At 43.3% G+C, this 25,540-nt stretch overlaps 2 protein-coding genes and 1 pseudogene across 2 annotated transcripts; 1 reads left to right on the top strand and 2 right to left on the bottom strand.

Moving 5' to 3' along the window:
* The first annotated feature begins 195 nt into the window (after positions 1 to 195).
* LOC125897858 (odorant receptor 131-2-like) lies at positions 196 to 1,161 on the top strand. The gene has a single exon (XM_049591313.1). It carries the CDS (start codon positions 196 to 198, stop codon positions 1,159 to 1,161), a length of 966 nt encoding a protein of 321 aa, XP_049447270.1.
* A 3,806-nt stretch (positions 1,162 to 4,967) lies between these two features.
* Positions 4,968 to 5,920, bottom strand: LOC125897859 (odorant receptor 131-2-like; annotated as a pseudogene).
* Positions 5,921 to 6,379: 459 nt separating this feature from the next.
* Positions 6,380 to 9,656, bottom strand: LOC125897860 (uncharacterized). The gene has a single exon (XM_049591314.1). The coding sequence runs from the start codon at positions 9,654 to 9,656 to the stop codon at positions 6,873 to 6,875; it is 2,784 nt and encodes a 927-aa protein (XP_049447271.1). The 3' UTR covers positions 6,380 to 6,872.
* Between the last annotated feature and the right edge of the window lie 15,884 nt (positions 9,657 to 25,540).

Below are 25,540 nucleotides of genomic sequence, written 5' to 3' on the forward strand. Positions count from 1 at the left end.
CGCTCACATGGCAAGAAGCACAGATTGAACCTGCTAACTGTCTGCAGAGGGGAAATGTATTTGCTTTATTTCAGATTTTCCATGTGAACTCAACAGGCATGTCTGCTGACGTTGGATCTTTGTTGCTGTGGGCATACAAACTGGAAGGAATTAATTGTGTTTTACATTGATTAATGGTTTTATTGCTTCTCTAAAATGTTGTATGCAAATCAATCTCTGATCAATGTCACTGCTGGACAGAAGTTTCTGGGCTTATTGGAGAGAGTGATGATTTCCACTCTGACTACAGTGCCATGCTGTGTGTTTCTCTTCATTAACGGGGTCATGTTATTCACTTTGAGGAGTAAAACAGTATTTCGTGAGACCTCTCGTTACATTCTTCTGTTTAACCTTCTCTTTGCAGACACTGTACAGATGGTAGTGGGTCAGATACTGTACCTACTGTCTGCTTGTAGAATAAGGCTGACATATCCTGTGTGTGGTGTTCTCATCATGCTTGCTAAATTTGCAGATCAAGTCTCTCCTGTCACACTGGTGGTGATGTCTCTGGAGAGATATGTGGCTGTGTGCTACCCACTGAGGCACTCTGCCATCATCACCATCAGAAACACAGCAGTGGCTATCATTGTGGTTTGGACCTTCAGTTCACTAAATATCCTCACTCGAGTTCTGTTACTGTTAGATTTTCCTTTTGAAGACCTGGAGAGTCTGCAGATGAAAGATTTTTGTGGTACTTCTGTAATGATTCTTGACCCAATATCTGAGCATTATGACAAAGCCTACATTTGTTTTCTGTTTGTATCATCTGGTACGGTGGTCACTTCTTCTTTTATCGGTGTGATGATAGCAGCCAGGTCAGCCTCCACAGACAAAGCTTCAGCCCAAAAGTCTCGTAACACACTGCTGCTTCATCTGGTGCAGCTGGGCCTCAGTCTCGTGTCAACTTTGTACACCCCAATGCTCATAGCTTTTTCGAGAATTGTAACAAGGATAATATTTGTGCGCTCCCAGACTGTTTTATATGTGTGTATTATCATCTTCCCCAGATGTCTGAGTTCTCTCATTTATGGCATAAGGGATCATACCATCAGACCTGTCCTCATGTACCATCTATGTTGTCGACTGAAACTCTCAGTCGTCTCAGCCAAGGTCTCATGTTAGACTTCATGAAGTGTATTGAGATTTGTATGTGCTTGTAAATGTAGTATATACTGTAGATATAGTATATGACAACCCCAAACCCCCCAACCCCCAGTGCAGACTCTGAAAATCTCGCCATTTCAATTTTTACCCCTGAATATTTTTATTCAAAGTGTCAGTACTGTAAATTCCAGCATTTTACACTTATAAAACACATAACTAAAAGTGCTGCATTGACACAGAACAAAGAGAGAAAGAAAAGCAAAAGAAAACTCCAGCTCTGTTAAACCAGGCTTTGAAAAGGAAAAAAAAAATCTTTATTTTCCATATCAGAGTGCTGATTTCATTTTCTTACAAGAGACTCATTTAACAGTAGCAGAACATGTTAAATTAGGACGTCAATGGACGGGTCAGATTTTTTCTCCTCGTTTTTCTCTCATGCAAGGGGTGTCGTCACCCTGATTAGTAATAAAGTGCCTTTTCAGCAGGATAGAGTAATTAAAGATAAAGCAGGCCGCTATGTTATAGTAAGAGGCTTTGTAGCCTCTGAACCAATAGTTCTTGTAAATGTTTATGGACCAAATTTTGACGATCCAGAATTTTTTTATAACCTGTTTTTGAATTTAAATTCTGAGCTTATAATTGGTGGTGACCTGAACCTGACCCTGGATATATTAGATAGATCAGCTACTAATCGGTTCTCTCTTACAGCTGCAGCTAAGATATTAAAACAAGAACTGTCCTATCACAACCTTATTGATGTTTGGAGGTTTCGTAACATAAATAAAGGGGAATACTCCTTCTACTCTCACAAACATAATAGTTACTCTAGAATAGATTTATTCTATTAATATGCTGGGAAGGAACATCTCATATCCTCTTGTGATTATTTACCTAGAGTAATTTCTGATCATTCTCCGTTAGTGATGCTTATTAAGCATGTACAAACCACAGTAGGGAGGAAGCGGTGGAGATTTAGCAAGGAGATTTTTTTAGGAGATTCTTAATGACATAGAATATATTAATCTTACTAATACCAATATTGAGACCTTTTTAGAGCTAAACAAACATACTGCTTCCTCGTCAATTATATGGGACTTCCTGAAAGCCTTTTTAAGAGGTCTAACTATTTCATATACATCTAGGAAACGTAAACAGAATGGATCTAAACTAAGCTCCTTAGAATCAGATATATCTACTTTGGAAAAAAACATATAGAGACTCAGGATGATAAATATCTACTACAGCTAAACACTGAAAGACTAGAATACAACATCATTACTAGCCATAAAGCGGAGAATGCTCTTTTAAGATACATTGTCTGCCAGGGGGCAAAGCTCCTGGGCAGGATGGATTCCCCATCGATTTTTATGGGAAGTTTTTGCCTAGGCTCCTTTGCCCCTTGGTAGATATGTACAAGGAGACCCTTTATAATGGGAAACTACCCAATTCGTTAGAACAAGCATTAATTATTTTGTTACTTAAACCAGGGAAGGAGGCTAATCTTTGTGGTTCTTATAGACCAATTTCCCTATTAAATACGGATTATAAAACCTTGCTAAAATTACTGCAAACAGATTAGCTCCCTTTATACCTGAACTGGTAGCCATAGATCAAACTGGTTTTGTTATCAACCATTCTTCTTATGATAACATTCGAAGGTTTTACAATATTCTTTATTTTTTCAGAAAAAGATCAAAGTGCCTGTTCTCTTTGGATGCTGAAAAGGCCTTTGATTTTGTGTTCTTGAGAAAATGAATTTTGGTCCCAGATTCATGGCTATGATTAAAACCCTTTATCAATACCCAAAGGCAGCAATTCTCACTAACTCTGACATTTCTTCTCAGTTTCCTTTGACTAGACGAACCCAGCAAGGGTGCCCCCTCTCGCCTCTTCTTTTTGCTCTGGTAATTGAGCCATTGGCCATTGCAATACAATCAAACCCACAGATCCATGGAGTACTAGTTGGAAATGTCAAACATACCATTTCATTATATGCTGACGACATAATGCTTTTTTCTTAACTAAGCCTGAGATATCTTTTCCTGCATTGGTTGATTTATTGGAGGTCTATGGTTCTATATCAGGCTATAAGGTAAACAACACAAAGAGTATTGCCTCTCAGTTTAGCTGCAGAAGTTATGCCCAAACTGAATATACCTTTTTCATGGAATGATAGTTGTCTAACATATCTTGGTTTACAAATATCTAATGAACTAGACCAGGCATTCTCTCCAAATTATGGTCCACTGTTGAAGAAGGTGGGGCAAGAGTTAGACAGATGGAAAACGCTGCCTATCTCATTAATAGGTAGGGTAAACTGTATTGAAATGAGTGTACTCCCTAGGTTTTTATATCTATTTAGGACTCTTTCTTTCCATGTCCCTCAATCTTTCTTTAAGTGTTTAAATAGTTTGATAACTAAATTTCTACGGCGGGGAAAGTCGGCTAGAATAAAACTGAAAGTCCTCTGTTTGAGCCGATGTGAGGGAGGACTTGGTCTCCCTGATTTGTATTTATATTACTTAGCGACACAATCAATGGTCATATGGACTTTCTGAATTTTCTGAATATGATTTTCTGTAAATACCCTTAAACTTATGAATAAAAAAAGTAAAGTTTAAAACAAAAAGATATGCCACTTAAATCTCATATAAAACAAACTTCATAGGCTGCGTTCCTTTACCTGCAAAACATTGCAAGTCCATGAATTTGTTACTTCTAGGCTGGATTATTGCAATTCCTTCTTATCGGATTGCTCCAAGGGTCTCAAAAGAATTTCCAACTGATCCAGAATGCGGCAGCATGTGTGCTGATTGGAACAAAGAAAAGAAATAATATTTCTAAATTTAAGAGTAGACTTCAGACCTTCCTCTTTGATAAAGGTTAGAGTTAGGGCTGGCGCAGGCTTGCCTTGGACCAGTCCCTTGTTAGGCTGATATAGGCCTAGTCTGCTGTGGGACTTCCTATGATACACTGAGTTCCTCTCTCCTTTTTCTCTCTCCATTTGCAAACATTTGTGTCCCATGAGTCCATGTTACTAACTTGGCCTCTCTCCTGGAGTTCTTGTGCTTTCTCATCTCACAGGTTCCCATGGTTTGGGGTTGCGTCTCAATTCTGAGTCGTAATTGCATCCACTGCTGTGGCCCTGCCTGATGCCACACACATGCCACAGTTTACTGCTATAAATTTTGGTTGTACATTATCATTATTTTCCATATATGATTACTATTGCTGCATGCATATACTATCATTCAATTCAAGTTTATCTATACGGGCCAGTAAAACGAATCTTAATTTTATATCAGAGGGCCTATAACAATAATAATAGAAACAAAAGTGAATGACGAACTTCAATGGACAATGTAGTTTCTGAGCTTGTATATTTTTTTTATTTTAAATACTTGCCACATTTTGCATTTATTACAACTTATATACTTCATATTTGTACAGATTTTCATTTATTAACAGAGGAAGAGCTCTCTTTCTCTCTCTTTGTTCTGTCTCAATGCAGCAGTTTTAGGTTATCATATTTATTGTATAAGTGTAAAACGCTGCAATTTACAATATTGAAACTTTAAATAGAAATATTGTGGAGGGAAAAAAACAAGGTGAGATTTTCAGGGTATGTACTCATCAGGGTGTTTCTGTCCTGAGGGTCATTTGAAAGCCAGACTTAAAATTAACTGTGGTCCTTAAGAAGCCCCTGTAAGAGCTTTTTATTTATTTTTTGTTCAGTCAAGTCTGCACTTCTTTTTTGGTCATTATAACCCTAACCCTATACTACATTTACAAGCACATACAAAGCTTAAACCATTTCATCAAGTCTAACATGAGACCTTGGCTGAGACGACTGAGAGTTTCAGTCGACAACATAGATGGTACATGAGGACAGGTCTGATGGTATGATCTCTTATGCCATAAATGAGAGAACTCAGACATCTGGGGAAGATGATAATACACACATATAAAACAGTCTGGGAGCGCACATGTGCTATCCTTGTTACAATTCTCGAAAGAGCTATGAGCATTGAGTTGTGCATAGTTGACACGAGACTGAGGCCCAGCTGCACCAGATGAAGCAGCAGTGTGTTACAAGCCTTTTGGGCTGAAGCTTTGTCTGTGGAGGCTGACCTGGCTGCTATCATCACACCGATATAAGAAGAAGTGACCACCGTACCAGATGATACAAACAGAAAACAAGTGTAGGCTTTGTCATAATGCTCAGACATTGGGTCAAGAAACATGTTGTTCATGGCACAAAAATCTTTCATCTGCAGACTCTCCAGGTCTTCAAATGTAAATTCTAACAGTAACAGAACTCGAGTGAGGATATTTAGTGAACTGAAGGTCCAAACCACAATGATAGCCACTGCTGTGTTTCTGATGGTGATGATGGCAGAGTGCCTCAGTGGGTAGCACACAGCTACATATCTCTCCAGAGACATCACCACCAGTGTGACAGGAGAGACACTGGTTGTGAGACTAGAAAACAAGATGAGAACACCACACACAGGATATGTCAGCCTTATTGTACTAGCAGCCAGTAGGTACAGTATCTGACTCAGTGCCATCTGGATAGTCTCTGCTAAAAGGAGGTTGAACAGAAGAATGTAACGAGAGGTCTCACGAAACACAGTTTTACTCCTCAAGGTGAATAACATGACCCCGTTGATGAAGAGAAACACACAGCATGGCAGTGTAGTCAGAGTGGAAAGCATCACTCTTGCCAGTAAGCTCCAACAGTGATGTTGGTCTGAGACTGAGTTGCATAGGACATCTTAGAGAAGTATTGACGACATGAGAAATTTAACCTGATGTCACTGTCAAATAAAAGCACAATAAATCTCTTCCTGTTGTATTGTGAGAACCATGAAAGTCCAACACCCATTAAGCACAGACACCTGTTGAATCACATCGTCCATCCATCATCTGTGTTTATTTTCATGTGAGCAGAGCTGGTCTGCAGGGTTCTATCTATTCTACACGTTGTATATCAGCTTTGCCCGGCCCTAAACCATGTTCACATGACACTGATCACGTGTCAGCATGGTTAACATCTTAGTAATAGGTGACGTAATCTCTTTCTTGTCATTCCGCAATCCCCTGGTCCATGTCATCAATGACTTGCACAGTTGAAACTTGTACAGAATTAAGTAATCTTTATTCCTATAGTGCCTCTCAAAACCACAAGTGTACAGAGAACACAGAACCATATAACACAACAATAATTTGGGAGAATTGTCAAACATAGAGGAATAAAACAAAAGGTAGAATTACCTCCTTGCCTTTCTACGTTGCTCAAGAAAAAAAAAATACAGGAACACCACTTACAGTCACAGCGTCACAGAATATCAGTTAAACTTCAGGGATATCAATCTGTCCATTTAGGAAGCACAAGTAAGATAAGATAAGATCTTTATTGTCTCCCTTAGGAGAAATTTGTTTTGGACCTGCGAGAGACCATCCACCGTCACACAGCCACCACATATACAGACAACATATAATTCAAAAAAAAAAGTTTAAGTTGAAAAAGTTGACCTTCATTTCCTGTTATTAAGTAGCTTGATTGACAGTGGGATAAATGAAAATTTGTACCTGTTCAACTTATGTCATCATAGTATGATGTATTAAGTGATTGTGAATCAGTTTCAGCTGCTTTGGTGCAAATCAAAGTGACAACAGGTGCAATGGAGAGGCAAAAGCAAGACAACCCCCAACAGGAAATGGTTTCACATGTGGTGTCCACAGACAGTTGCTCTCTCCTTATCCTTCCAGTGGGCCTCCACCATGTGTGTCTGGGCCAATTGACTCATCCGCTGCAGTTTCTCTCTCATCTGAATGACATAAGAAATGACATTAACAGGCTCCTCCCTCCCCTGCTCCACTTCCCAGGTCTCCCTTAACAAGGTCAGAGGTCCCCTCACCTCATGACCACAGAGGAGTTCAAAGGGGGAGAAACCAGTGGAGGCTTGGGGTACCTCCCAATAGGCAAAGAGTAGGTAGGGAAGCCAGTGATCCCAGTCAGATCCAGTCTCATTCACAAACTTACGGAGCATCTGTTTGAGGGTTTGGTTGAAACGCTCCGTCAGTCCATCTGTCTGTGGATGGTAAGGGGTGGTACGCACACTCTTTATGCCCAGCAGCTGGTAGACCTGTTTCAAGAGGGTAGACATAAAGTTAGTGGCCTGGTCAGTTAAAATTTCATGAGGGAAACCCACCCTGGAGAAAAACTGAACCAAGGAAAAAGCCACAGTTTTTGCTTTAATGGATTTCAATGGGAAAACTTCTGGATATCTGGTGCCATAGTCTGTGATGACCAACATGAAACGGTTTCCTGTTTTACTTTTTTCCACAGGACCAACAATGTCCATCCCAAGGCATTCAAAGGGAGTACTGATGATTGGGAGAGGTTGGAGAGGGGCTTTGGTGAGACCTCTAATTGATGTCTTTTGGCACTGAGGGCAACTCCTGCAGAACTGGGCCACATCTGAACATAAGCCTGGCCAGTGGAAATGGCGCTTAATGCGAGCAGTGGTCTTGTGTTTCCCTAGGTGGCCAGCCCAGGGAATAGCGTGGCCCAAGGTAAGTACTACATCTCGGGCTGCTTGCGGGATCACTAGCTGCTTAACCTGGCCATGCCGATGGTAAAGAACACCACTTTGCAGGAAGTACTCCTCCCTCCTACCATCAGGCTCAGTCTCTGGCTCCCTCTCTTTAGCTCTCTGTAACAAGGTGGACAAAGTTGGATCATTTTGCTGCATTTGGATTATGTTGGTGGGTATCTGAAACCCCAGGGGCATGTCTGGAGCAGCCTCAGCTGATGGTTGTACCGCAGTGCATTGGAATTTCTCTTGTCTTCTCTGGCTACGGGGCTTTCGAGACTTCCCGGGTTGTGTCTCCAGCTCGACGCCATAGAATAGCAAGGCACTGAGGGCTGGGGAATCCCCATCTGCATGCTTAGCTTGTGCTCTGGTGAGTGCAACATTACAACTTTGTGTTGGGTTTAACAGATCAAAAAGTACTGGCAGATCATCACCCAAAACCACTGGGAAAGGCAAGTTGTCCACAACACCAATATTTAACAGATAGGCCTGTCCTTGCACTTCAATGTAAATGTCAGCAGTGGGGTAAGGCTTCTCATCGCCATGCACACAGCAGATAGGGATGGTCTCAAGAGTGCAGATAGCGTTAACTGGTACATATTGTCTGTGCACCAGGGTCTGAGTACTGCCAGTATCAATCAGGGCTCTGAGGTTTTTCCCATTAATCTTGACATTCGTCATTTTCATGGACTGGTTACTCTTAGGTTTAATGTCACTATTTTGGCGTGGAACATAACACATTTGAGTGAGCTTGGCTGGATTCTTTGGGCACATTGGTTTGGTATGGCCTTCCTGTCCACACAGGTAACAAGTGGGTATTTTATTTGGAGCTCTTAATGGAACATGCTGATTCTCCCTTGCAGGAGGCTTACTCACACCTGGCGTTGACTTCTGGTGGTATTGAGGGGGTGTAGGCCTGCGAGTGTCCTTTGCGGCCTGCCAGGCATTGTTAGTCCATGGCTGGCTCTTTTTCCGGGCAGCGACAAACACGTCAGCCAGAGTGGCAGCCTCAGCAGCTGATTTTGGACCATGCTCCTTTACCCAAACCTGAAGCTCAGGAGACAACATTCTCAAGTATTGTTCCATAATAGTTTCACCAATTTGCTGAACTGTTTTACCTTGAGGTTGGATCCATTTTCCATACAGCTCTTTCAGCCTCACATACAGCTCCTTGGGGCTCTCATCAGGTCCAACATCCAGGGAACGAAACCTTTGCCTGTATGTCTCAGGGTTAATGTCATATTGTTTCAGAACAGCAGTTTTTACCTTGTCATATTCAAGAGACTCATCAACATCCATATGAACATAGGCTCCCCTGGCCTTACCAGTTAGCAATGGAATGAGCCGAAAAACCCAGTCAGATTTTGGCCACTGACATGCTGCTGCAATTCTCTCAAATGTAATGAGAAAATGTTCAACATCATCATTTTCTGTTAGTTTCTCTAGTCTGGGCTCATGGGAGACTCGGGACTGACCTGATGAGATAATGGCAGGGTGTATCTGTGCTGATGGAGTTATGGCTCGGGCCTGTGGGTGATCATCATCTGGATCAGGAGTCTCCCGAGGATCTGGAATTGTTGACGTGAGCTCTGGTACTGGAGAAGTTCGTACCTGTACCTCCTGCTGCAACTGCTGGAACTGATGTTGTAGAGCTTTAAAGCGATGCTCCTGGCGTATCGCCTCCTCTTTCCGTTTCACTTCACGGGCCTCCTGCTGCCCCATGAAGGCCTGAATAATACACGTCAAGTCTCTCAATGTCGGCTCTCTGACATCTTCACCCTCAGTGCCTGATGCTCCCTTTAAAGCTGCACCCTCCATCTCTGCATCACTGTTCACCTGGTTTTCTGGTCCTATATGTGTCTCTCCAATCCCTGCCCGATTTCCTCTTCTGGACTTTGCTCCACGCTGCATGCCTCACAAAATGGCGGAGAAAAAGGAGGGGGAAAAAAAAACACACCTGTATGCTCAACCGGCTGATCCCACCGCTGCCACCATATGTAAGGGACCGAGCTGGCAGACAAGAGGAGACTCAGGTGGTTTTAAAAAAAAAAGGGTTTTATTTTACACAAATATTGCAAAAAAAAAGGTACAAATGATAAATGTATAACTAAAGTTCTGGGCCCATAAAAAAGGTCAAATAAACAAAACTGAACTGAAGTGACCTTAACACCAACAACAGACCTTACAAAGTGGACACAATGGGGAACATATATACTGGCTGATCAGACCATTAAGACACAAGAGGGATGACAGACAGACAAACACTACCAACTAAGCAATAAATAACAAAATATGAACAGAATAATTCCCCCAAAAAAGGTTAACTCAACTAAATTAACCAAACCAAAAATACCAAAGCTATTTTTTTAATCAAGAGAAACAAACAATATAACTAAACGGAAAAATAACAGTTTCTCCCTATGAGGTGGCAGGAATTGGTACGGCCCAATTGGCCACTTCCTGTATTTAACAGTTTCAGTTCCTGCGGCACATCCTTTGCTTGAGCGTGGCCAGATGTCCTTCAGGAGCAGCACCTGCACAGTGGTAACTCAAGAAATGAAAATTAGAACAATTTAAAGAAACTAGTGACTGTACAAAACTTAACCAAATGTGCGCGCTACAAATGGAAACTAATGTACTGTCAAAACTGTAAAATAAAATGAGTATGATGTATGAAACAAAATCCAATGTGTTGTCATTTATGTGTTTGTAATGTGAAATGTAATTAAGATTAGCTAAATGAGGGAAAAATGAACTACAAATGTAAAAGAAACCAAAGTGTGAGTGCCACCGGGGGACAGACCTTAATGCAGCTGTGTGGCTACAAGTGCGGCCATCACATTGATAATCATCCTTTCAAAACTTTTCATCACAACCGATGTTAATGAGACAGGTCTATAGTCATCATTCACAGTTGGACATGAACCCTTAGGGACTGGAACAATGACAGATTTTTTCCACAGACCTGGCACTGTGTGACTGTTAAGTGACGGTTGAAGAATGGGAAAAATTCCAAAGCACAACTTTTTAACAAAAAGGCAGGCAAGCCGTCGGTACTCGTTGATTTTCTTTTGCAAACTTTGCTAAAGACAGCCTGCACCAGCTGTGGTGAAATTAAGAGGTCACATTTCCCAGTAGGATTCATAGTGTCTAAAATCTCCTTCCCCTTCAAGGAGAAGTCCTGATCCTCAAACCTGAGGAAGAAGTCATGTAGTTCACTTGCCCTACCTGAATCATCCTAGGTTACGAGCTGTTTCTTACATGGGGTCATATTAGTTATGTTCTTCATACAGTCACATGTTCCTGTTATCCTTGGCTCTAAAGCTTTGTTCAGTGTCAGAGTGATGTTTATCTCTTGCCTTCCCAAGCAAATGGTTAAGCTCCTTTTGCACGATGGCCACACCTTGTCAGGGCTGCTGCAGAAGAACCCAGAGGCAGACAATTGCAGGTTAACAGTCCTTAATACAAAAGTTCAATAAGGAATGAATGAAGGGAATGGTGTGGAAGCCGGGTGAAATGGATGAATGGTTCCGGGTAGGAGGGCTACCGGAGGGCTTGTGATTCGAATGTCTGGCAGGGCTGGCAGGTTGGTTTTGGCAGCAGAGGCAGGAACAGGTGTAGAGGATTGCTGGGCTGTGTAGAAGCAAAAAAGTCAAGGTCTCGAGCCGTGCCAGAAAGCTCGCGACCTCGCTCTTCCCCTCCCAAACGGACTTTCTTTGTCTTCCATTAGATATCAAAAACTCAAATACTCAGAGGTCAAAAAATCACTGGAGACACGTAGAATCAGATGCAACTGAGTTTAATGTGCTCGCAGGCAACAAACACATCACAACTCAATGAGTCAAGCTCCGGAGCGAGACTGAAGTTTCTTTGTTTGCGCTCGCTCTTTTATCGTAGAATTTCTGCTGAGTCATCTCTTTCCCTTAATCCTTCCCACTTGGCTCTGATCGTAACGATATCCCACCTCTGCTGAGTCACTTTTTTCCCACCATAATGGTGTCATATTTCTGCTGAGTAATGTTTTTCCTAGATCTAAGACCGCCTCCTCTTACTAGGGTCATTCTCAGGACAAGCTGTAATTCCCCTAATTTTCCACTAGTGTTTTCTGAACCCATCCTCATGCTATTTTTAGAAATGATTCACAGTGAGTCCTAGGTACTTCTCCACCACAATGCTTAAGTGCTCAGTGAGTGTGTGTGTCATAAGAATACATGAAATATGTGTAATTTGTCAGTTGCACAGATTATATTGCTTCAACACATATCTTTTAAAGGTCAACTAAAAGGTACAGTATATGTCTTCAGTAAATCAGTACATTACACTACATTCCCCCCTTTGGGGCTACATAGTCCCATACAATAATCAACATGAATCAAAAACATAACAGAGGAAAAAATATATATTCAATCGTGTGGGACTTGAAAAGTCCCATACTACAGAACCATTATCAGTATACATCACACATAAACAGTCTCGGTAATAATTCCCATAATCTAATTGCTCTGAATGTTATTAATGTAGTGGTGTTTGGATACAAGAGTTATACTGGGTGCTCTTGCTGCCATTTTCCATTGCACGCATGATTAATTACAATAACCTTCTCATATTCAGGTCGCAGTAAGCAAGGTACATAGTTATCTTTGCTGTTAATGCTGCCTAGTTACTATCCGTCGGGCTCATAGGTGGATGTGCCAGTCATCAGCAGGCGCCGGTAGGGCCATCTGGTGCCTCAGCATCTCGACCTCCTGTTGCAGCTCATGGTGGTTGACCAGTTGTCGCTGTAGGTCATCCCTAGCCTGGGCTCAAATGGGGGCTGGTCCTCTGGCATGGCTGGGCGCTCTTGGTAGGCCAACCCTGGATTCTGCTGCTTTGGATACAGGGATCTCCAACTGCTGGCCATGCTCTGCACCTATCTATGTGTTGGAAAGGACATTGTTTAGTTCAATTCACTTCCCTCCTTTTCCTCCTAATTGCCCCGTAGGATAGATAACCTATATAATGTTAATCAGTTGATTGTTAGTATGGGTTTGGTAACAGCAAGGTTTTTCATTAATCTATTGGCAATTATTTGGTGATTTCCTACCCTGAATCGGCTCTCCTCTATACAACCTCGTATTCCCTTCCAGGTTCCCCTTCATTGGCTCATATAAGTTTATACTATCAGCCATATTCTCACATACGTCCATATTGTCAGTCATGGTTTCATATAAATCGTTGTTCAATCTTTTGGGTGCATAGGATCTTACCCACAGTTTATCTAGTTTCCACACCCGCCTTTCTCGGGAGCTTTTCCTGCTGTTGTATCAGCATAACAAATTGTCCCGTGGCGTTCTCATGGCCCTTCTTATCAGGATCTGTACTAGGGAAGGACGCAACAAATTATCAAAAGAATATAACAAGTCCAAATATTACTCCTATAGATCATAGGAGATTTTTCCAACAGAGAACTTTTCTAACCAGTCAAGAATTTTTTGTGTTCCAATTAGAGTGTTGTACCTGTTGGTCTCTTAATCTACGTATGTTTTCTAAAGCTTAAGTCAGGTTTCCGTCTTCGCCTGTATTCATGGGGAGGGGCCTAACTCTAGGTAGGCCTAATTTTCTGTGGCAGGCTATGCACGAGCTGTTAGTTACCTGCTTGACGGAGTACTCTAACCACTGATAAAACATATTAGATCTCCATGTGGTACTTCTAATTAGTTCGGTGTCTTGTACCGGCATATTTCTGATTCTTCTATGGGGTTTCGGTTTTAGTTTGATCCATTGCTAAGCCAGTTCTACGGGTTCTGTGTGCCAGGTGTCTACATTGGCACATTTTTCATTCTTGACACCAGACTCTTGCTGTCACCATCCCTTCTACACTACATTGTGGTCCTATAGACCGCCATGCAACCTAACATTTCCTGGACCTTCCACTAACACACCATCATAAGCATGTGACTTATAGTAAGTCAACTGCATGATCTCTCTGTAAGGTATCTTGCCCTGTTTTTGCGGCCATGGTCCCTAGTGCTATTGCACACTCGCCTAGTTGTGCCTGGCCTTGTCTGTCTGGTTCTGCCCCTTCACTCTGTTCTACTCCTACTAGGATGAGCAATAGGGTTAATAGTATTATTATTCCCACTTTAATTCCTCCCCCCATGTTGCCTGTGCTCTCAACCTTTCCCTGTGCTGGTCTATTGGGGCTGTTCCTGGGCTGTTCCTTCTCTGTTTTCTGAGTCTCCTGAGTCTGTTCTGCTTCTGTCTGAGTCTCCTGGGTCTGTGTCTAACCCTTCTATGCTTCTGACCTCGCCTTTTCTGAGCTGCTGCTTTCTTCTCCCTGCTCTCTTCATGCCTCTCCTCTCTCTCTCTCTGTTCTCTCTGCGCTTGGACCCTCATCATCAGCCCTGCGGCTACCAGGTGGCGACTCATGAGGTTCATCATCAGCCACTGAGGATGGGGTGTTTTCCTCTGAGGTGCTCTCTGTCGACACCCTCTTTGGGTTGTTAGCTCTGCAGCAGTGGTTAAGATGGAACCAAACATCCTTACCTTCAACTTTCAAGGCAGTTGGTGTAGCTAATATGACCTTGTATGGACCTTTTCTGCGTGGCTGGTCCCACTTCCTTTCGAACACCTTGACGTACACCCACTCTCCAGGAAGTATGTGTTGAAGGTCTTCTGGGATTTCGACCCTTCTGTCCTCGGTGGTGCCTTTCACCTGCTGGAAGATAGTCCTATGGATACGGGTTAGACTTCGTAAATAGTCAAACATTTCATTTTGCAGTTGCTCCAATGGGGGCCCTTCGTAGGGACCCCTCAAATATGGTATTGGCATGGGTGAACCGTAAGCATTTCATGCAGTGTTAGATGCGTGATTCTGCTAGCTTGTGAGCGCATTGACATTAGTGCAAGCTGTAAAGCATCCACCCAGTTAAGCTTGTCCCCACTGTCTACTACTATTTTTGCTATTTTTGTTTTCAGAATCCCATTTGCTCTTTTTACTGCCCCCTGTGATTCAGGGTAGTAGACACAGCCGAACTTTTGTTTGATGCCTAGTTGCTTCAGTGTTTCTTGTATTACATTAGATACAAAGTGTTTTCCGTTATCTGATGATATGGTATCCGGCATCCCAAATCTCAGGAAGACTTCTCGGCAGGGGAATTTTGCAAGTGTTCTATGATCTGATCGGCTGTAGCTGTTGCTTCTACCCATCAGCTGTATCCGCATATGACCACCAAGACGTATCTCATTTTTCTTACTCTGGATTGTGCTCCCATGTCTATGTAGTCTAACGTGAGGTGTCTGAAAGGACCGTCTGGAGGTGGTATGTGCGCCAGTGGGGCTGTAAAAACTCTCCTGATGTTGTATCTTGCGCAGATCTCGCATTTGCCTAGTACTCTATCTACCGTGGCTGCCATGAATGGTGACCACCATGTTGCTTGCAATTTCCGTAGGATCTCCCCCCTTGCGCAATGGTCATTACCATGCACCCAAATTATAGCATGTCGCAGCAACAAGGTTGGTAGTACAAAATTGCCATGACTGTCTCGCCAGAGACCATTTGTTGGCCCCCGTGCTTGTGTTCTGATAGCGCCACGCTTGATCCACAGTCGTTTTTCAGCTTCACTTACTCTGTTTTTCGCGGCTACAAGAGAAGGCATGGTAGTGAGGGTTTCACAATCTTGGATGGTTAACATGGGTGCCATTACTGCACCCATTGCTGCCTGTTTGGCTGCTATCTTGCTAGCTATCAGCTAGGTTATTATCTCTGGCTACCAATGAATCAGTCTTTTGGTGGGCTGGATCATCTGATTATAGCTAGGGCTTCGGGGAGGAGCACAGCCTCCCACAAGTCAACAATGGCCTCCTCATGTGTAGCTGGGGTGCCGTCTGCTCCACGAAACCCTCTCTATTTCCAAATGTTTGCGTGGATGTGGCACACTCCATATGCATATGCTGAATCTGTATATGCATTCAGTGACTTTCCTTTGCTAATCTATATGCTGCTGTTAGAGCTTTTATCTCTGCAAGCTGGGGAGCAGGACTGAGCAAATTGATTATGACATGATCGCACAGTCACAAAATTCTGATCGTTATTGAGCTGTACAATTCCATAACCTGCATGACTACCTGTGGCGTCCTGAAAACAGGAGCCATCAACGAGCAATGTGAGGTCAGTTAAAATGGGCTGATTATGTAAATCTTTGCGAGTGTGCATAAAGAGTGTGCATAAATTTGTCTGTGCCATGAAGACCGTCGTGGTGTACCTTCTATGGGTAGAACCATTTTGGTGGCTGGATTAATGATGGTACAACGTTGAATGTCGAGCTCAGGAGTGGACAGGATATACCTCATATCCTCGCCTGTGTCAAAACGAATCTGGGACTTGTCAGCAGGGCCAAAGCTGGTGAGAGGTGTACAAAGTTACAGGATGTCCCATTGTTAACGAGGATGCTTTTTGAAATGCAAAGACAGCTGCGGCTAGCCCCTGATAACAGGGAGGCAAACCGGCCTCTATGTTATCGAGCTTAGTGCTATAATATGCTAGTGGTTATTTACCTGTGGGTGTGTCTTGCATTGGGACGACACGCGCAAACCCAGATTTCTCTGCTACGTAGAGATAAAGAGGTTTGGAGTAGTTAGGAGTGCCTAACGCTGGAGCGGACTGCATGTCTATTTTTAAGGCTTGGAACGCACCTTCTGCTTCCTCCGTCCAGGACAGCTGTGCTGTGTTGTTTGTCTGTCCTGCTGCTCTTACTAAAGCTCTGAGTGGAGCAGTTTTTATAGCATAGTCACAAATCCATGGCCGACTGTATCCTGTCATGCCGAGAAAAGACAACATTTGGCCCACCATCTGCGGTTGAGAAGCCTTACTTACTGCCTCTATCTGAGATGGGGCAATGCACTTTTTATCCCCACTCAACTGTCTGCCCAAGTACTCTACAGACTGCTGGCAGAACTGCAATTTGTCTTTACTAACCTTGTGTCCCCCCTCTGCTAATGCTATGAGCACTGCAATGGAATCTTTTGACATTATTCTTTTGAAGGGCAACAGACAAGCAAATCATCTGCATACTGTAATACAGTGCTTGGCACGTTCAAATTAGCTAGGTCATAATGCTGACATTCATAAGTGAACGCAAACAAATATTGAGAGTCTGGGTGTAGCGGTACACTGAAAAGAAACAAAACATAAATAAATGACTGTATACCACTGTGTGTCGGGTGGTCTGAAAGCAACGTGTGTGAATCTGGCATATGTGGCGTCTCTGTTTCCACCACTGCATTAGCTACTATTCTGAAGAAGTTGGTTTCTTGATTGGAAAAATGAGCATTTTGCACGGACTTCTAGTTTTGACCAGAACTCCAGCCTTTACCAAGCCTTCAATTGTGGGTTGGATACCGTCACTGGCATGCTACTGGAGAGGATACTGCCTCTGGTATGATAGGTTATTATGTGGTTTTAGTGTGATGCGAACAGGTTGCGCTGATCTTATCCTACATCAGTTTTATGTGCTGTCCATAGATGTGGTGGAACTTTACTCAACAATTGTGCGTGTTCTTCTGTGACTGCTGTCTGTGTGGGAGTAGTACCATCTACATGTACCTTGTCTGCGACTGTTTCATCACCTGTCTTAGTTGAGATTCTGATGTATTGTTTGTCATCTGAAATGTGGATGTATTTGTTCTTGGTGGGTAACCACTCTCGCACCTGCAGTGCACGTCTGACCATTGGGCCCAGATGATGAGACTCATAACTTTCTGCTATCATCAATGTAACGTGTGGTGCAGAATTTGGCACCTGTGACCATCCTGCTAATTCTTCTGGGAGGCAGATGGCTGCCGCCACACCTTGAGGTACTGAATACATGTCTTCACTAATGATCAGGCATGGTTTTTATTTTCTTTTTTATTTTATTTTTATTTATTTATTTATTTATTTATTTATTTATTTATTTTTTGCACTGTGTCCCTGCATTCTTTACAATGTACATGAGTCTGGTCCGCGTCATACATGAGCGTGCAATGCAGTGGCAGATTGGGAGTATGTGTTGTATCAAAATGTAACCTGACCCATGGTTCCCACTGAGTCCATGTCTGTTTGAGGTGAGACTCTTCTGATGTCAGTTGGAGCCAGTAGACCTGACGCCTGTGATGTCTCTGTGGTGTTCCCGGGCAGCTGTGGCATCATGCTTTGTGGGGGGTTGTCAGAGAAGTCTAAATATAGTCCATCTTGAGTACTCATGATCTTAGTTTTGAGAGGGCACAATATATCTCTGCCTAGAAGGTTCACTGGCGTATGAGTTGAGTAGAGTAGGGGTGCAAAGATGACTTTACCAGTGATGAGCATTGAAACAGGCTCTGTCATTGGTATGACTTGTGATTTCCCAGAGAAGCCTATGGTCTTGATGGATGACTTAGAGAGGGGGTGTATAGAGTCTTTTTTTTTTTTTGTGTTTCCATATGTAGCCCTGTGTCCACCATACAGGAATATGCTTGTTCGTGGATGACAACAGGTATAGTTGGTTCGTTGTGTGGCTGTAATGAAATGACTGGTGACATTACTTCCCTTCAGGCTTCTCCGGCAACCCTATCATGGGCACCCTGTCTCGCTTTTCAGCCAGTTTTCTGCTGGACCTTCCCATGGGTTGACCGGACACTCCCTTGCGTCGGGGGCCGGGCTGGTAACAACCCCAGCACAGCTTGTTAGGCGCTGCAGGATTCACTCCTGGAAATCCTGTATTCATTTCCTGGGAGCCTGATTGCTGATAGTGTGCGGCTCGCGGATCGGTTTGCCGTTGTGGTGGCTGGGGTCCTGGAGGAAGGTTTGGTCCCCTTCTCCATCCTCCTCAGCCTGCTGGTCCTCCCCTAGGTTCGCCTCGACCCTGACCTTCGGGGCCTCTGGCTATCGTTGTTTCCACCTGCTCATTGTGGATAACAGTAGTGGTAATGTGAGGCATTGCATTGTCAGTGTTCTGCGTGTGGGGAGCGTCTTCTTTCATCTGCTCTCGGTCTTCGTATCCCTGGCCAAGGTCACTGTGAACCTTCCCTCCACTTGGCCTTCCATTGTTGTTGCTGCTCTTGCCTCCCTACTGAGCGTAGTGGGTATTGTGCCGTCTCTGATGGTGATATGTCTTGTGGATATGGTGGTGGTGATGCTGGCAGGGGTGGGGCTGTGGGTGTCACATCCGTCGGTGCCTGGGGGTCCTGTGTGTCCTTGCTGCGCTCTGCTTGCACCATTTGCGGTGGTTGTGAGTCCTGTGGGTCCTGTGGATGCTTACAGTACTCTACTTGCACCATTTGCTTCCTACCCCCTGTCTGTCTAAACCACCCCAATACCTCCCTTTTTTTTATTTTAACCCTTTTGTTCTTTTTCTTATAACTCGCCTTAGTGTCTTTTGCCTCAGTGTGTCTTAGTTCTGTATCCACCTTGTCGCAACATGCCAGGTTGAAGGTTCCATCTTTAGGCCAACGATTTGTTCTTTTTCTTTTTCCTATTTTTAGATGTTCTTTTGTGCCATTTAGTCACACAGCGTTGGATTCAGTTTCTCCTACCTGGGTGTTATGTCATCACTATCTCTATAGGTGTCAGAAACCCTTTTTCCATCTGTCCTTGGTTGGCTCCCATGAAGCCTTGTTTAACTTTACTCACTCTGGGAATTTTGTGGTTGCTCGTCTGTTTCTTTTGTATGTATCAGTGCTAGTAATTTCCCTACTGTGAAGGCAGTTTTGTATTATTTTTCTTCAGAGGTTATGTTCTAATTTATGTGACCAATCTCCTCCCAAATTAGCTTTTCTAGGCACGACAACAATCTGCAATCTTGGATTAAATTCCACTCTGTTCTCTAAATCTTGAAATATTACCTGGTTCAGAGGAAGTGAAGCTACAGGTCTGTTTTTATAACCATCACACAAATATTGCAGCAGTGGATCTAAAGAGCGGGGAGTCCACAAATTATTTAAAATCGTCTCCCACTGTATACCTGAAATTTGCCCTTCACTTGTTTCAGTTGGTAAATTTATTAACTATCCAAAGTTTTAGCAAATGTCTTGCCTCGTCTTGCCACTGCTTCTCACCCTCGTTGTCTATGTAGGTTCTTTCTAACCCGAAATGTGTTCTTTATGCCTCTGATATCTACTATGCCATCAGTCACACAATGTTGCTCAGCCCAATTTTCATCACTACTGCTGTCACCTTCTTCCACCCAGCTCTTAACAGCTTGATCTCAACTTCTTTTCCTTTATTTTATTACTTATTTTATTTATTATAAAACTATACTTATAACTTATTTTATTTATAATTTTATTACTTATTCTATTTATTTATGAAACTATACTTATAACTTATTTTATTTATCTATAAGATTAAATTAAAGTAACAGATATTTATTTTTTATTCTCCCCTTAACAGCCAACCAGTTTGTATGGAGTTCACCCGAGCAACTGGTTCAATCAGTGAAACGTGGACTTTTCGTTGGCACCGTTAGGTTTCCAGTCCCCAGACAATTTGTTGACACCGTTAGGTTACCCTTGTCTGGTTTTGTTTCACTGAGACACTGTTAATAACTACCTCATGTAACAAAACTTTGAAACAAATCACATAAAACAAACACAGATACCAGATTATGATAAAACATTCAGGCCCCAAAATGTCTTTTTTCTTTTCTTTGTAATGACCTTTAACCCAATAGGTCAGAACCAAAATATCAAATTTTAACAAAGCTTTGCTTTTTGCATAAGCCCACTTCTGTTGGCTGTGTTCCTCACTCTGCTGGCTGCATTCCTCACCCCCTCCCTTTGTACTATCTGTTAAGTCAGTCTCCCAATGATTTGTCAGTCTTTTTACAGTTACATTTTATTTAACACTTTACTGTATTTACAACACTTTATACAACGCTTCATGCATTACTTTGAATAGATTATATTGTGTTTACTACAACTTACTTCTAGATATACTACAATATATGTACAAGAACTTTATAGCTTACAGTTAGATTTTCAATTTTTACACTTTTGATCGATCTGTTTAACTTTTTGACTTATTTTTGTCTTTTTCTCGTTTTCTCTGGTTGCAACGTTATCAGCTATCTGTCCGCTCAGACCTGTTCTGTCTGTGACTCCTCCTTGTGGCTGGGAGGTCACTTTCCTCAAAACAGCGGTATCCACAGAAGCTTTTAGGCCTTTAATCTCTTTAGAGTAAATCGCCTATGCAGACCTGATGTCTCCCCTAGACACACCCACTCAGGGTGTACTAGGCAAGCCAACAGCGGTATCCGAATTTACTACCAGCACTCCGCCCGCGCAGCCTGCCGGCTGGCATCAACACCCCCGCCCCTACAGGCTAAAGGGAGTGTTGGCAAGTTCCGGCAGCGGTATCCACGTATGTGCTTTTGAGTACTCTTTTCTTCTCTTATTGTACTTTAAATACTCTTAATACTTTAAATACTTTACTCTTACTACATTCCTCACTACATTTATTACCGTACATTCAGCACACACACATTCACTCTTTCTTTTGCCTGCTTGGTTTCTCTAGCTCACTCCCCCACATTCCACACACACATACACACACTCACTCACTCACTCCCACATTCACTCTCCATGTTTATCTCTCTAACTTCCACACACACACACACACACACACACACACACACACACACACACTGTGTTGCACTAGATTCAGTTGTCTCCAGCAATATATCAGCTATGTTCCAATGTTGTGTTATTAGTTAGTAATTTTTACATCACATTTTAGGTTCTTTTAGGAGAGGAATTTGTCAAATACCTCCGACCTGAGTGGCCCCCAACTGCACCTCAGACGCACCAGGTTTAGGCAGAAAAAAGGCTCTGCTTACCTCATCTGGTGGCCACCTGTACGTCTGATGTGCAGCCAAGCGATCTTAGGATCTGACCTCCTCGTCCTCCTACGCTGGCTCGCCAAATTATGTAGAAGCAAAAAAGTCAAGGTCTCGAGCAGTGCCAGAAAGCTCGCGACCTCGCTCTTCCCCTCCCAAACGGACTTTCTTTGTCTTCCATTAGATATCAAAAACTCAAATACTCAGAGGTCAAAAAATCACTGGAGACACGTAGAATCAGATGCAACTGAGTTTAATGTGCTCGCAGACAACAAACACATCACAACTCAATGAGTCAAGCTCCGGAGCGAGACTGAAGTTTCTTTGTTTGTGCTCGCTCTTTTATCGTAGAATTTCTGCTGAGTCATCTCTTTCCCTTAATCCTTCCCACTTGGCTCTGATCGTAACGATATCCCACCTCTGCTGAGTCACTTTTTTCCCACCATAATGGTGTCATATTTCTGCTGAGTAATGTTTTTCCTAGATCTAAGACCGCCTCCTCTTACTAGGGTCATTCTCAGGACAAGCTGTAATTCCCCTAATTTTCCACTAGTGTTTTCTGAACCCATCCTCATGCTATTTTTAGAAATGATTCACAGTGAGTCCTAGGTACTTCTCCACCACAATGCTTAAGTGCTCAGTGAGTGTGTGTGTCATAAGAATACATGAAATATGTGTAATTTGTCAGTTGCACAGATTATATTGCTTCAACACATATCTTTTAAAGGTCAACTAAAAGGTACAGTATATGTCTTCAGTAAATCAGTACATTACACTACAGCTGGCAGAGTGCAGAGCGAGGGGGGGGGGGCAGTTAGGGGCCCAGGGTCTAAAGTATATATGGTCAGGGTCAAGAAGGTATTTATGGCCCAGGTCAAGGATTGTTGAAGTCCAACTAGAATATCTCTCTGTCGTCTGTTTGACTTTGTCTCACATTTCACAAACACCACCAAGTCTATATAAGCAGGGTGTTTGGAGCTGTTATTCAGAGCAGTTCATATTGGCTTCGAACCCTCTCCAAGCATTCTAGATGCTTGATAGATGCTGTACTTCTTGTAATAAACCTTTTCTTTATGCAAGCAAGACGGTGTCATCAGAGTCTCCTTCATCACCTTCACATCAGGCCCGTTTCCACTGAAGAAGTTCCTGGTACTATTTAAGGGGCAGGAACTACTACAGGAACGTCCTCTCGCTCAGCCCTCTCAACCGCCGTGTCTCCATTGAGAGAGCGGAGTAGGAGGAAGGTTCCTGTAAAGTTACGGGCTCTGGAAGTGACGTAATCGTTGCGCGACCATTGACCGGGGCGACGCAGGGACGCTGTTAGCTGATAGCCCTTAGCGGTGTCTGTAATAACTCACTAAATGGCCCGTGAAAAAAAAAATCCAGCGGATGTCTTAGTTACAACATGATCGAGCTAACTGGAGTAGTTTCATGTCGTATCCGACAACGGGAGGCTTTTAACAGATGATGTCCTGATGTTAGCCTGCTGATAGCTGTCCCTGTCAGCTGCAGCCACTGATGCTTTCTAGACATCGTGATTTCCTAGAACTGAATAAATACCACACATATCAACACAAAACTGCTTTGCTAGCTCAATCATGTTGTAACTAAGATATCCGCTGGAAAGAATATTTTTTTCACGGGTCATTTAGTGAGTTTTTTTTTTGACATGGCGGAGGAAGCTATGAACGAGCTAATCCTCGTCTGCTGAGTTTTAAAAATGCCGGCTATTTTGTTGCTTTCTGTTGACATCACATCCCTCCTTGAGTATATATCCAATCAGCACCAAGTAATCCCCAAGCCCCAGCCAGGAGTCTTTCGGGGCCGTTCTGAGTACCTACCCCGAGGCAGGGACTTGTTTAGCCCCCATAAAAGTTCCGGAACTCTGTCCTTCGGGGGCGGTTCCTGCGATGGAGACACGCACCAACGGCCCTGGCCCCGTAAAATTATCCCGAAGTTCCTGCGGTGGAAACAGACCTATCATCGCTATTTAATGAGCAACAAAAACTAACTTTTTCCTGTTAATACATGCTTTAATCTCCTTAGTAATGTCAACTTTATTACTGGGGAAATGTGAGATATCTTTTTTCTCAACCACATTATCCACACACATACTGATGTAGTCTGTGATGGTTGTTGTAGCCTCTTCAGGCTCTAAACTATGAAACATGCTCCAATCAGTGCTGAGGAAGCAGCCCCTCAGTGTTTCTATGCTGTCGTCAGTCAGCACTGTTTTGTGCTGGGGCTTGGTTGACTTTGGCACTGATTTATAAGTGGGCATAAGATGCACCGTTGAGTGAATTTGCGATTGGAGGAAGGGTAATTGACCTGTAAGCACCAACTATGTTACCAAAGCATTTATCCAGTATTTTTGAGTTTCTGGTGACACACTTTACATATTACTGAAACCCCGGTAGTGCTGGCTCTAGTTTACAATGGTTCGTATCCCCAAGTACAAAAACCGGGACCCCCGGAGGACGTTGGAGTTAGGAGTGAACAAATTCTGATATAAGGTTAGCAACTCTACCAGCGTAACCACTGGGAGGGATGTATGCTAAACACAGAATAATATTGCCAAACTCTCTAGGGAGGTAAAAGGGACTCATAGATATACATAGAAGCTCCAGATCCGGACCACACAGACTTTTTATTACTTTAAATTGCTTGCACCAGTTATTCCTCACATAGACAATTAACCCCCCACCTCTTGATTTCCCTGATAAGTCATTTCTGTCCGCACAGACGCAGGAGAAGCCCTCCAGCTCCACCAGTGAGTCCGGGGTGTCCTGACGGAGCCATGTCTCCGTCAGTGCGATATCGCTTGATTCTCTATATTGATGGCAAAATCTTCTGTTTACCCATAGCTCCTCCATTTTACAGCGCAACAACCTTACGTTGCTTAGTATAACTGAGGGCAAAGATGGTCTATTACCGCGTCTGGGAGCCTCTCCTGCCCCTCTTTCTCTGCTGTGATTTCGCCGCTGGCTTCGCTCTTATGTACTTTGGCAGATGGTCCGGGGGTGCCTTGCTTTTATCCCACAGAGCAAGCAGGGCCTCCCTTGAGAATACAAGGTGATGTTCTACCTGCGAGGATGATGGAGACAGGATCATCCTAGTAAGTTCACCCACCACCAGAAGAAGAAGAATCAGCAGGGTCAGGAGTGCCGTCATGGCTGCGTTGTTTCCAACCTTCGAGCTGTCGCTGCAGTGTCCAGGTGCAAGGCTACTGCCCTTGGCAACAACCCACTGGACGCTGTATTCTCCTTGAACGCCCCACCTCCACTGCTGTGGCCAGGAAGTCCATTAGGTGGATCATGACCGGATGTGCAGTCGCTATGGTGACAAGCTGCCCAGCTGTCCAGTTGAAGATCCAGCTGCTCGGCCATGGCCATCGGCGCCTACCCGCTGGATGTTCCTGCTCCTCCCGCGGCGTCACACCTCCACCCCCGCGCACAGGGGCTAACTTCACTGGCTGACTGGTTGCTCTGTTGCTGCCCCTTTAGACACTGATCTTCTCCACCACACCATTGCACTGCCGCTGTGTAGCAATCATGCAGCTACAGAATGCTAGCTCGTTAGCTCCGGCATCCACGTTGTCTCCTGGCGTGGAATAGGGGCATACATCCATCTAAACCGACTAAACTTAAACGCCAGTAATCCTAATTGCACAACGTTATTGTACGGACAACATATAACCACATAAAATAACGTAGAAACATAAATAAATGTAATAAAAGCAATATGCAGCCGCAGCACTAACACAATTTCTTACAGTTTGTATGCCCACAGCAAACAAAGATCCAGCGTCTGCAGACATACTCCAATCGTGGCTCTTGTGTGTTTTTTATTGACCACATTGAGCTGCACCTGTGTGTCAAAGTGTGACGGCTACTCATCTCAAAAACAGAATTTTTGAGCCTTAATTATAGTGACCCCATCTGGCCAACTGGCGTCATGTTTCTT

The sequence above is a fragment of the Epinephelus fuscoguttatus genome, linkage group LG12 (genome assembly GCF_011397635.1).
Source record: "Epinephelus fuscoguttatus linkage group LG12, E.fuscoguttatus.final_Chr_v1".
Classification (NCBI taxonomy): domain Eukaryota; kingdom Metazoa; phylum Chordata; class Actinopteri; order Perciformes; family Serranidae; genus Epinephelus; species Epinephelus fuscoguttatus.

What these genes read in the sequence shown, in the direction of transcription:
- LOC125897860 (XM_049591314.1), bottom strand. Translation starts at nt 9,656, where the DNA reads ATGCAGCGTGGAGCAAAGTCCAGAAGAGGAAATCGGGCAGGGATTGGA.
- LOC125897858 (XM_049591313.1), top strand. Translation starts at nt 196, where the DNA reads ATGTTGTATGCAAATCAATCTCTGATCAATGTCACTGCTGGACAGAAG.